General features: G+C 37.8%; 1 protein-coding gene across 1 annotated transcript in view; it reads right to left on the bottom strand.

Moving 5' to 3' along the window:
* The window catches only part of tns1a (tensin 1a), a 50,728-nt gene extending 38,195 nt beyond the window's left edge, over positions 1 to 12,533 (bottom strand). The window contains exon 1 of the mRNA XM_043241646.1: positions 12,256 to 12,533. Coding sequence (XP_043097581.1) covers positions 12,256 to 12,351 — 96 coding nt within the window. The 5' untranslated portion in view covers positions 12,352 to 12,533. The remainder of the gene's footprint in view (positions 1 to 12,255) is intronic.
* Between the last annotated feature and the right edge of the window lie 845 nt (positions 12,534 to 13,378).

Raw genomic sequence — 13,378 nt, forward strand, 5'->3', positions numbered from 1 at the left:
CAACTTGCCTCATATATCTGAGGTTGCACAGTTGAAATTGTGTTCCTAGAGTAGTGGTAATTTTGACTAGGGCTCCCTCTGATCTAGTGCCCTGGGCACGTGCCTGGCAGGCCTGTGCGATAATTCATCCCTGCTTATTGCTTACATATATTATATTAGTGCTTTATACTTAACATGAAAGTAACATATTTTACAACTATGTATATATTACATAGCTATATTGTAATAATATATATTATTGATTGTGCACAATCTGTCACACCCATGGAGTCTTGTCAGTAGGTCACTCATGCACTGGTAGCACTGAAGTGAACTAACCCTGAAATAGAACCTACTCTGGAGCAGGATATTTTCAGAGAAAATACGCCTAAAAGTTACTTCCATTTTTGGAACTGAAAAATGAGTTTATCCGCTTATTTGCCCTTAAACATGCCCGGGTATGTCACATAACCTGCTTTCTGGAACACCCCCCTGGTGTGCTTGATCGGGGTTAAATCTGCACAAGGCACAAGGCAAAAGTGGACACAAGTAGTTCTCATTTGTTGTATAGCATGTTGTATAGCAGTATGTTTATTTTAGAAGGTAGATCTTCTAGTGGAAAAATGGCACTTAATGAAGTTGAGTGAAATTTAGGTTAAATGAAAATTCTTAGGTGATTATAGAAATAAAAGATTTTATAAAATCAAGAAGAGTCTGCGCTATATTGTGGACACAGTCATGGCTCTGCTGCACATTGTATCTTACAGTTAGCATGGCCTTGATAACTTATTGCGTATGTGTATTGCATGTGATGAAACTGTATAATCCTCTATGAAAGCTGTGTATTATTTCTGCTCTTTATTGGTCTTCTTTTGAAAGTTGAAACTGCTATAGACAAAAATAAATAAATAAATCATCATTTAGAAAGTGTGTATTTTTCCCACTTTTATATTGCTTATGGCACCCTACTGATGGAATTCAGAGAAGGTCAATATTCTAAATCAAATGCAAAACATCCATTTGTTATTTGGGTGATCTGTGATGCAGCAAAGATGCAGCTACAATGATTGTGCCTTCCCCCTTTCCTTTGCACTCATCCTCTGTGTCCCCCTCCCCTCCGTTTCCCTCTCTCTTTCCTTTTTTCCCCCTCTCTTATTCAAGTGCAGTTCTCTTTCTCAGGCAGCCCACCCCCAATGTTTAGGTCCCTTTTTCTATTTCCCTCCTCCCTTCTCTGCCAGGGCCTTACTCTCTTCCATCTCGACTGCATGCCTGCTTGCTTATGTCCCTGCTAACGTTACTTAAATTTTTCATTGGTCCTCTACTTGCTATCTTTTGCTACTCTCTTTCCTTCCACTGCTTAGGTTGCCTGAATTCCCAGAGCAGTCCATCACTGTAGAATCTTCCAGTTTTAAAGCTTCTTTTCTTTTTAAGCTTCTATCTGATGGTCTATCAACATCCTGTGCAACCATTAGGAATTCTCACTCAATTAATTGATTTATGTTAATATTAAGCATTATTATTGGACTCTGCAAATGACTGATTTGGCATTATATAGCGAAATGGTCAGTGCTGTCTTGAGACAGAAAGAGTCCTTTTCTGAAATTAAATTTTTTAAATCAACAAAGTATAAAAGCAGAGCCACCACATTTACCAAAGGAAGATGATTTGTTTTAAAGAACTTGTTTTAATTTGATTTATTAAATTGATTAGTGATATGTATCTATTAGACATTTTTGGTGATAATGATTAAAATATATTACATAGAATTCAGAATTTTTTTTTAAATAAAACAGACAACACAATCTAGAATAAGTAATAACAGTAAAGTAAAATTGGCTAAACAAACACATTTACAAATAAATTAATGATACAATGATAAATAGACAGGTTTGTTACCATTTTCCTTGGATTCTTGCCAAGTAGCATAATAGTGCAACAGTTATTAAAGCAACAACAATTTGAATTCTGCATGACTGAAAAACATGTAATTGGCACTTTTACAATCCCTAAAAGGTATCCCTACAAATAAGAAANACGCTTCTCGATCTCAAGAGACAGGTTACAAAAGACCGAAGAATAATAACTCGATTGAACCAAGAGCACGCAATCAGCTGCACACCTGCAGAAATACAGATACATACTCACACTCCCAATAAGAACCAACCGAAAAGGTCGTCACACCCTCCCCTATAAAATGCAACCCCCCAAAATGACTTCCATGCTTACACTATAGAATATATCCTCAAAATTATTCTAACACTGTATTAGAACTCACACTTTGCTCAGCCCAGCCTGCTTCAATCAATCGAACAACAACTTAAGAGGTTACGGGCAACAAGGCCATGTGCCTGATCCCCTGTAACCATTTTGTATTTATTTGCGTCTGTTTTAAGTTATCCATTTCATCCACATGCTCATAGTTTTTTTCTGGTGGCTCAAAAGTGCATCTAATGGGCCAGTAACCCAAAAACAAGTTAATTTGGGTTCATTGAACCCAGTACTCTCATGAGTTGCTCCTATGGCCACTAACATAAGCCAGGGTAAGTCCTCGTCCCAGTCCCAATCCAATTCTGTACCATGCAATTCTGTACATTGCAACCATGCCATCTCATGGGTCGTTCCAAACCAAAGTGCTCAAAACTGGCCACTTTCAAATGGCCCTTCAGAATGAGGAATTTTGAAGCGTACAACTGATGGAAACTCATGACCAAACAAAGTTGCTCAGTCTGTTGAGTCTCGATTTCTGCTGCATTACAGTGGTTCACTATTTTCAAATGGTCTCCACAGCCACCAGATCTTGATGACTGAGTGATGAGAACACTTTTGGGATGCACCTTTGGGAGATTCACATTATTGAAGTGTAGCAAATTTCAAAATTAATACATTGAGGAACCTATAAGATTTTATATAATTTGAGACTGTGTTAATGTGACTTTGACTTTGTTAACCAGTAATTAAAATATTTGACAAGGAAAAAAAACTGTCTTACTGATGGCTTTAATTCATATTTCAAGAAATGACAGCCACAAGATCTGTAAAGCACTGCCTTTGAATTTAGGACCTCCTTAAAGGGTTAGTTCACTCAAAAATGAAAATGCAGTCTTTGATGACTCACTTTAATGTCATTCTTTTTTCATCTTTGGAGCAAAAATTCAAATCTGAGTGTGACATCCAAGATCTTTTTGATCCTCCATTGACAGCAGTGGAACTGCCACGGTCAAAACACAGAAATTAAGTAAAAGCATCATTCAACCATAGTTTCTGAAGCTTCAGAATATTTTTGGTTGATCTATTCCTTCAAGCTTTTTAAAAGCTTGGCCTGCTTGGTGATCTGACCAGTCTGTCCTTTCTTAGTCAGGCCTAATATCTAAACCAAACCAAACCAAAAATATTCCCTCTGCCATCCCCACTGTTTCTCTACCCCACCTTCTCATTGTTTGAAAATAAAGATAGCCTGAGGCTAGAACATACCATAGCTTTCAAGCTCTAAGATACATGTGTGTTCATAGATTTTGGTAGTAGCTATATTATATTTTTAGTAGCTATTTCTACTGTACTTGCATGAAGGTAATGATTATCGGAAATGGTGTTAGTAGGCAAGCAAGAGGGTTTTTTGAGGGACCTTCAGTGGCAGAACTCGCAAATAGAAGAACAGCTTGACATTGCTCCTAACTAGGTCACTGATATGCTATTATGCTTGCGCTATTATGTGTTCTGGAGGTGGTGTCCCCATGGGCCATGGGGCCCCATACAATTGCATGATTTTCACGATGCCCAAACATAGAACTGGGTATGGGTTAGTATGTTTGATGTTCAGAAGCCTAGCCCTTTACTTCTTGGTCCATTCTGGTGTGTGGACCTGGGTATTTCATCCATGGAAACTTCAGAACTCTTTACCCTGGTTTTTGGTATGTACTCATTTAGCAAGCTTGATGGAAGCAACAACCACAGGAAATGATTTTAGCTGTTTCATACAGATTGTTATCCAGTATGTAGGATGAAGGGAATGGATTTTTAACATTTGCAGGAGTCAGGAGTCTAATAGGTTTCCAATGGACAATTTTTTTTTTTTAAATTGACAATCCAGTTACAGATCTTGAGGTATGCTACCATGTCAATGTTCTGTGAATTTTGTGAAGAACAGATGCACCATCTGACAAGAAATTGCAAGTGATTTATGCACTGTGGGTTCTGTTCCCAAATGCCCCCCATTGTACCGCGCAATGTCTGTTAGCCATTGTATTACTTTGTTGACCAGAACAGGAGGGGAAATGCTTCCATCTGCGAGTATAATTGAAATGCAAACAAAAACAACAAAATAACAAGCATGCTCACATTCTCCTCCAGTGTAGAAGAAAGACAAGAGACAGACCAACCTGTCCTCCAACCAATACGCCCATGTAGGTCGTTTGTCCAAATCTATGAAATATGACCCATCAGAGCGTATATGACAATTGTGCTGCTACTGACAACAGAGATCCGTGTAAAAAACTCCACACACTGCATTTAAATGGACACTCATTTTGATTGGTAATGAAAGTCATATGTTGTTTCATGACAACAGGCACAACAAGACACTGTCATTATTTTATGCCTGCTAGAGGACGCTTAAATTTAAAATGTTAATATAGTTTGAATTAAGGTGTTTGCACAAACAGACCTGTAGGGTTGTTTTTTGTTGGAGGACACACACATACAGTGTAGCAGTTCAAAACTGTGGAGGGAACTTTATTTAAAGGTTTAGGCAAGTGTAGAATGAAAGTCTCAACGAGTCTCAATACTTAAGGTTAGATGCATTTTAGTTGGCATGTTTCGTTAAAAATCAATAGCTGTAATGTTTTGGTGTGGATGGAAGCCTGTAGGTTTGCAAGCAGATTAGGCTAATTTGCGCCTATTAGACAGCCTAATTAGCTCATTGTTTTTTGTATTGCATCACTTATAGCTCTAAAAATAGAGTTTAGGAAGATGCATGTAACCACAGTCGTTAGGTTTGGTTAACTATTGAAGCCATTTCTCTTGTCCAAAGGCTCAACTTGACCGTAGATTTTGACGAAATCTGCTGGCAGCAGCGACATCTGTGTCTGTACGATTCTGTCCGAAAGCGGCGATAAACTAAAAGAAGTAGATTTCTAAAGTGAATGGTCGGTCTGAACCTAAGGAGAAAGAGACAGTGCTCAGTGATAAGTTCTTTGTGTTTAAATAGATGCAGTGGAGGTGTGGATAATTAAACTGCTCTGCTTGGGAAATCATCATTTCCCAGGGTAACAAAGGTGTCTTAGCGAAAGGCTCACCACAACTATAAATGCAATGTAGTCAAAAGTGTTTCTGACTACCTCTATATGTGGTTTCAGTGACTGGATTACAAAATGCTTTGAACCCTTTTTAATCCATTCTTGCTTTATACATAATTTGGTTGTTACAACAAATTTGTGGATTGGATTAAAATATNGCATGTCATGTGACATGAAACAACAATCGACAATGTCATGACATCATGTAATTAAAAAAAAGACACCTGATGAAAAACTTGACAAATCTTATAAGGGAACAGCCAAGCAAACAGGTTTAAACTTATAGACTTGTTGCTATGACAGCAACTCTGACATGAGCTTTTATGAACCAACCAATCCATGATTATGCCAAATCGTCAGCAGTCAAATTCAGCTAACTGAGTTTGACTCTTTAAGTGCTAGAGGGAACACTTTGTATAGTTTTTGCTATTTTGATGTCAAACACATCCCAGAATACCTTAGTTGAATATATATGTTGAAGCAGTAATGTTTAGAGCAGAAATTTTGTCTGTATTTCCTTTCAAAATCATAATTATCTCTTGTACTGTAACTGTATTGAAAGAAAAATGATTTGGTTGCATTCCTTTACTTACATAACTGGGCCACTATCCTGCACATTTTAGAACACACTTGAACCAGCTAATCAATGTCTCTTGGATCATTAGACATGTCTAAGCAAGTGTGAAGCAAACCTCTGCAGTATATTGGTTCTTCAGGAGCAGGATTTATTACAGACGTCATATTCAGGTCAATCTTGTAGGAAAAGGCAAATACCCACACTTGTGGTCTTGGCCACTTGAGAGTGTTCATGCACAGGTCTTAGATCACAAGTTCTAGGTCTTAAAAATGACAACGCTCAGTGCCCTTAATCCATACTAAATCCACACTATGAAGTGGTGTTGAAGGCTAAGATTATGCCATCGTACAAAAAATCCATTGCAGTTTTTAAATATATCTATTTTTCACGTTGTCTGAAAAAACCCTCATGTGGGCATATTTCTTTTCTTATTGTGTGATATGTGGGAGTTTTTGCTACACTTTCAATTCGACAGTTTGTCCTGACTTACGTGCCTAAATGCTAAATGAGTTGTTATCGTGTGATTGGCTGATTAGATATTTAAGTTATACAAGCAGTTGAACAGGTCTATCAAATAAATTAATAGAGAATATGCATGTGTGTGAGTGAGCATAAAAAGTCTCTTTTAAAACAATGAACGGTACAAAAATAAAGTTAAATCATTTATACTTCATATAGCATGACATGTATGAGGCAGGAATTCTCAGATACAAGAAAAAAATCATGTACGAGCAGGCATTCCCTATACTGCACTGTGCCTGTCAAACTAAGATCTTTGAGGGAGTCAGTTCATTTAAATAAGCACTATGTTTCTGTGGTCTTCGTTTTTTTGTTATTGAAGTATGTTGATTTTTAAGTATGTGTACTTTTATTTATTTTTGGGGGATTTTTTTTTACTTCATTTACTTATTTACTCTAAGTGACAGCATTTAGAAATCTAATCCAAAATGATTCAGTAACAGGAGATCCTCTGATTTATGTTTACATTTATGACTGATGGCATAAAATGCAAGTTACTAGTGCCATACTTTATAACTTATCAAGTGTAAATCATTTTTATGTTGCAACTGTGAGTATTCTGGTATAAATTTGGGAGCTGTTTAAGCCTACTGTCTAAAAATGTGGACATGTCTGAATGAATTTGGTTTTATTTAAAATCTAAACACATTCTTAAATGATGCAAATTAGTGAACATGCTTCATTCCCACTGCTGTAGAAAATACTAGTTATATGTTTACATAGTATTACGTAGGTGTATAGTTTCTTAAAATGTTAACACATTTCACTCTATTTGACATCTGTTTTTACATTTTGGTTTTTAATTTTTCTATTTTTATATACTAGGTTATATATTTTATTTTCACTTGTTTGCACACTTAAATTGTCAATATTTATCAGTAGCAGCCTAGTTATCAGTGGATAACTATATTGCCAAAAGTATTTGCTCACCCATCCAAGTAATCGTAATCATGTGTTCCAATTGTTTCCATGTCCACAGGTGTATAAAATCAAGCAACTAGGCATGCAAACTGTTTTTACAAACAGTGGTGAAAGAATGGGTTGCTCTCAGGAGCTCAATGAATTCCACCGTGGAACTGAGGTAGGATGCCACATGTACAACAAATCCAGTCGTGAAATTTCCTTGCTCCTAAATATTACACAGTCAACTGTCAGCTTTATTATAAGAACGTGGAAGCATTTGGGAACGACAGCAACTCAGCCTTGAGGTGGTAGGCCAAGTAAACTGATGGAGATGGTTCAGTGGATGCTGAGGCGCATAGTGCAAAGAGATCGCCAACTTTCTGCAGAGTCATTCGCTACAGGCCTCCAAACTTCATGTGGCCTTCAGATTAGCTCAAGAGCAGTGTGCAGAGAGCCGCCACTGGACTCTAGAGCAGTAGAGATGCATCCTCTGAATGACATATTGTGCTTCTCCGTCTGGTAATCTGATGGATGAGTCTGGGCTTTGGCAGTTGCCAGGAGAACGGTACTTGTCTGACTGTATTGTGCCAAGTGTAACGTTTGGTAGAGGGGGATTATGGTGTGGGGTTGTTTTTCAGGAACTGGGCTTGGCCCCTTAGTTCCAGTGAAAGGGACTCTGAATGCTTCAGCATGTCAAAACATTTTGGACAATTCAATGCTCCCAACTTTGTGGGAACAGTTTGGAGCTAGCTCCTTTCTCTTCCAACATGACTGTGCACCAGTGCACAAAGCAAGATCCATAAAGACAGAGTCTGCTGTGGATGAACTTGACTGGCCTGACCTCAACCCGATAGATGAACCTTTGGGATGAATTAGAGCGGAGACTGAGAGCCAGTCCTTCTTGTCCAACATCAGTGTGTGACAAATGCGCTTCTGGAAGAATGGTCAAAAATTCCCATAAACACACTCCTAAACCTTGTGGACAGCCTTCCCAGAAGAGTTGAAGCTGTTATAGCTGCAAAGGGTGGACATCACATTGAACCCTATGGATTAGGAATCGAATGCCACTTAAGTTCATAATGCAAGTCATGGCAAGTGAGCAAAAACTTTTGGCAATATAGTGTATTTCAGTAATAAAAAAAATTATTGCAAAATAATCAATCGCTTTTTTTATTTTACCTTAAATACATAAAGTAAATAAATAAACTGTAAAAGTAGCAATACTATAGTATTATTTTATTAGGATATCTCTACTTTTACTCAAGTGCTTGATTTGTGCACTTTTTCCCACTGTTGCTATTATTACCAAGCATTTATTAGATATATACCTGAAAAAATGTGATTTTAATAATAAACAATAACCTACTTCAGAGCAGGTTTTATTCTTGATGGAAGATGACAAACCAAAACAATCGGCTGTGACCAATATATTTGATGCAATAAAATCATTCCCCTCTCAATTACCTTTTGCTACCAAACATTTATTTTATCTGAATTATATATATTATGTATATTATTAAACTCGATAGATCAGGTTTCCACACCAGATAATATTTAGGATAATATTTAACAATATTTAACAGAACAACTAGTCAGCAGAGTTTTTGATACCCAAAATAAACGCTTAACAGTCGTGTCAGTCAAGACGTTGACCAAGAAAAGCCAAAGAAGAGCAGAAGCAGGAAATGTTATGATGGTAAAAATAGAGTTTATTGAACAATTTATCAAACGTTCTCTCAACAAATTCAGCATGTATTGTTATACCAAAACTGCTTGCAACTTCCCATAAACCTTGGGCTTCCATCTGTCTCTATTCATACAGACAACACAGTTCATGAAACCCCACAAGCATGAGATTGAAAAACAATGACAATACGTAAGAAATATAAAATATAGAAACTTAATAAATGAATGGAGAAACTAATAAACAATAAAACTACTTCATAAAAATATAATGAAAAATGATAAAAAAAATGATACAAATAATAGCAAATATTTAAATAATAAATCATATGAGTGACAAATGATTATAAAATGATTATGTAAATAATTATTTAATTATAAATTAATGAACAATTAACATGAAAACACAACACACAATTTGCACATGAAAATCCAAGCTCTTTGTTGAATGTATACATTATTTAAAAAAATAGAATCAGACCTTAAGTGTGGCAGAGAACATTTATGGAAATTGTAAGAACTTTTTTAGTTTTGTCAAATCTAAACCTAGTATGAGAGTTGTTTATTTTCAGGGTTAACATGCATCTTAGTCTTCCTCCCTTTGCCACTTCAAACCAAACCTCCTATTTCCCAGTGAGAGTGATCAGTACGTCTGGGATGGAGTCTACTCTTCTCTTCTCGTTGACTTAATTAAATAAGTTCTGGGATGAATGGGCTGACAGATCTCTACTGGAGGTTGAAGGAAAGGGGCTGGGGGAAGGGATGCTTTATTATCCTGTACACTTACAACAGGGACAATCCCCCTTGAGTAGCCTGAGGTTAAATGAATTGCTCAAGGGACGTTAGTGGTAGTTGAGCCCAGAGTGTCATATTAATGGATCCCTTTCAAATATCTGAACACAGTATAACAACATGGATCTTTAACCACCCACAAGGTGTACATTTCTACTCTACTGGCCAAATCCTGTCTGCCTGTGGTTCTTTGGCATGCACTCCTATACTAGCTAAAGGGCTCATTTTGCAGGAAGGCAATGAAAGGAGAAGTTCAGGTCAGACAAGAGTCATATCCAGCCTGACTCGATGTAAATTAAATGTGTGTAATTAGCAGGCTGGAGTGTGAGTCTGTTAGGATGGTTGTGAGACCCTTTCATACTAAATGATTATATTCAACACAATCAATATTTTGATTAAAAAAACACACTATACAAAGGTGATAGGAAATCTTTGCTGATTGAAAGAACTGTTAATGAACCACACGCACAAATCTGAGATTACGTTAAAATAAAGTCACAGAAAAAGTGGTTAGCACATTGTTTGCATAAAATATGCAAACATTCACACTTCTGCCTTAAGTGAGATATAAATTATGAATATAATTTTGTCTATATTATGCACATATTTACACCTACATATATTTGCTTCAACAAGATTTTTTTTTGCCACATATTACATTTGCATTTTTGCTAATTTAATGCCATCACACTCACTGATCATTATTCTCACTTCACTTGCAAGCTTTGCACATTTCTTCTGAAAATTGCTGCAGCAGCATAGTAAACAAACTGCTACTTTATTTCTGCTGTTCTAGTTCATTCTAGTTCATAGTCCTGTGTTGATTTTATGTTCTGTAGCACCACAATCTTGGAGGAACGTTGTTTCATTTCATTGTGTACAAGATTTATATTGTTGAAATGACAATAAGGCCACTGAAAATCAAATCAAATGCCTATGTTTACTTGCCTTTTCTTACTGGTTTTTACAAACTGACACAACTGAAACGGTTATCTTGTCTGATTAGGTGAATGCATTGACTGTAATGTAATTATGTTAATATATAATCACATTGAACACCATTTTGCTGCATTATGTAAGAAACACATATATTAATTATTCAAGTTGGCTGCCATTCTTATGAATGTCATTCAAAATTCTAATAGTTATACATTTGATATCAGAATGGGTATGTGACCATCTATTTAAATCTAAAAATAAATAAATAAATGCTATGTAAATGTTGGACAGGTTGAGAATTGTTTTCAGAGTCTCTATGTAGGTTGAAATATCCCTATACCTAGATTTCACAGTAATGTTTTATTCTTTCTGCAATGCTGCAAAAATGCCCATTTCCTTCATAGTGGGGTTAAGCATGAACTACAACAGCCTTTGACCGAAATTCAGACCAGTCCAAAAAAAATATTTTTTTCTTTATTTTATTTCTTTATTTTTTTGTCCTTCATAGTGATAACTGATAATACAGTAAAGATATTGCTAGTGGTTTGATGACTGAGATCTAATTATTTACAGCACAGCTCTGTAGCTGAAGAAGGAGGCTTCATGCAGGGAAGAAGAGAAAGTGTCTACACAGAGCAAGAAATGGTGTTGCTGTATAGCTGATGGGGAAGTTGGATGAATAATGCTGGGTTATGGTCTTGGCAAGATCTGAAGGATGGGAACGTGTGCTGGGACAGATTGAAATTTGGGGGTGGGGTGAGTGGTACAAGAAAAAACAGTTGTTCTGCGGCAAAAGATTTTTTTTTTCTGCAGGCACATCAGCACTGACAAAACCACTGAGGCATGAAATGAGCGAAATAATGAAAACTTGACCCCTAATCTGACCGCTCTCATTAACTTCAGACTGGGAATCTCATGCTACAAAGCCAGAGCATGCACCACCAAAGACTCTCCTGACATATTTTGGGGTTGGTTCAGCACAAACACCCCATGCAACTCTACTGCACTAACAAAACCAAACAATCTGGTGCAAAGGATTCACAATGTACCCACAGAATTACTCCTTCCTTAAAAATGGCAGCCATTAACTCAGCATAAACCTAAGGGACCCTTTGCGGCAGTGTCCTTTTAATCTCTAAAACTAAAAATGGGGGTGGAGAAAACTGGGAAAGTGGGGACATTGAACCTGTCAGGTTTTGTTATCATAGCGCAGCAAAACTGAATTTGTGATTCAACACTTATCACTAGTAACGCTATCTTTTAAACGAGAGCTAAATTAAAGTGACTGTGCACAATGTACAGTAGGACAGCTTTTTTTTGAGCACAACACTCTGGAAAGCCACAGGGGCAGAACGAGACTTCACAAAGTACACTTTGCTTAGACAGTTTTATCATGCACTGAGCGGCTGAAAACCCACCAGCAAAGGAAGGCTGAAAAATAGGACATGTCTGAATGACCAGACTGTTGTCTGGTAGCTCTCACAATCAGCTGTGAAAGGTGACCCCAGTTTGTGTGCATGTACTGAAACGAGTCAGTACATAGTACCGTAGGTCAAACAAACGCAGCCTTACCTTATCTCTCCTAGCTGCTCTCAACGGAAAGAAACAAGAGAAGAGGAACTTCCCCCAGCTAATCACTGCTGCCAGACACCAGTTCAGCCGGGCCATGGTTGCCTCCTTCTGTCACTCTTTTGCTTCCTTAAAATCACCCTTTCTATCCTGTCCTTGTTCTCCAGGTAAATCCAATAGCAGACAGATGACAGGAGGACAGATCCCTTTAGCTGCAGAGCAGGTAGCAAGAATTACCCTGCTCTTGCTTGCACACACGTTACCTTGCTCAGTGGATGCTGCAGCATTCTGTCTGTCGAAGGAGGATGAGGAGGAAAGAGGGAGGGTGTGAGAGAAAAAAAGCAGAGAGAGGGAGGGAGAGAGAGGAACATGCAGTGGGAAAAAACTAGAAATAGCAGAGAGGCAAGTTGCTTTTGATGAGGAGGAGGCAGAAAAGAAGAGAAGGAACTGAATGCGTGCGAGATAGAAATACGTTTGAAGGAGAAAATATTTCAGTGATTAACAGGAAAAAGAAATTGAGATGAAGTAGGACAGGAGGCAGGCTAAGATACTGAAAGAAAGCGGGAAAGAGACAGGCAAGAGAGAGGGAGAGGGAGCGAGGAAGCCAGAAATAAAGTGAATTTATTCAAAGCAGATAAAGAGTGCATGTCATCAGGCAGCCTCACACGCGTACATGCACACAGGCGCACGCACGCAGTCTCACACGAGGCTGTATGAACGAGGGGAGACGAGCAACGTGCCGTCTGCATCTGGGTTTCTGTGCAAAGCGTTTGTGCGTGTTTTCTTTTACCTCTATATATGCGCCTGTGTGGACGCATGTGCGAGCTATGTGTAATACGCTCTCTGGTGTCAAGTGCTCATCCAACTGCAGGTGCACCGCACCACTGCAGAGTCGCCACGCTTCACTAACAAACGTACCCTCTCACTGCATAGAGGGTGGGGNGAGAGGTACAAATGCTCTCTATTTCTTCTTTTTTCCCCAGCATTTTAATCACTATTACAGGTACCTCCAAAGAGACAAATTCAGTGGCACTAGAACACCATATCATTAATAAACATGGGGGGGGGGGGTGTAAAACATCAGAAAATACATGCAATTTGATGCTGCATATGCGCTTTTTTGCCC

This window comes from Puntigrus tetrazona, chromosome 6 (assembly GCF_018831695.1).
Source record: "Puntigrus tetrazona isolate hp1 chromosome 6, ASM1883169v1, whole genome shotgun sequence".
Lineage (NCBI taxonomy): Eukaryota > Metazoa > Chordata > Actinopteri > Cypriniformes > Cyprinidae > Puntigrus > Puntigrus tetrazona.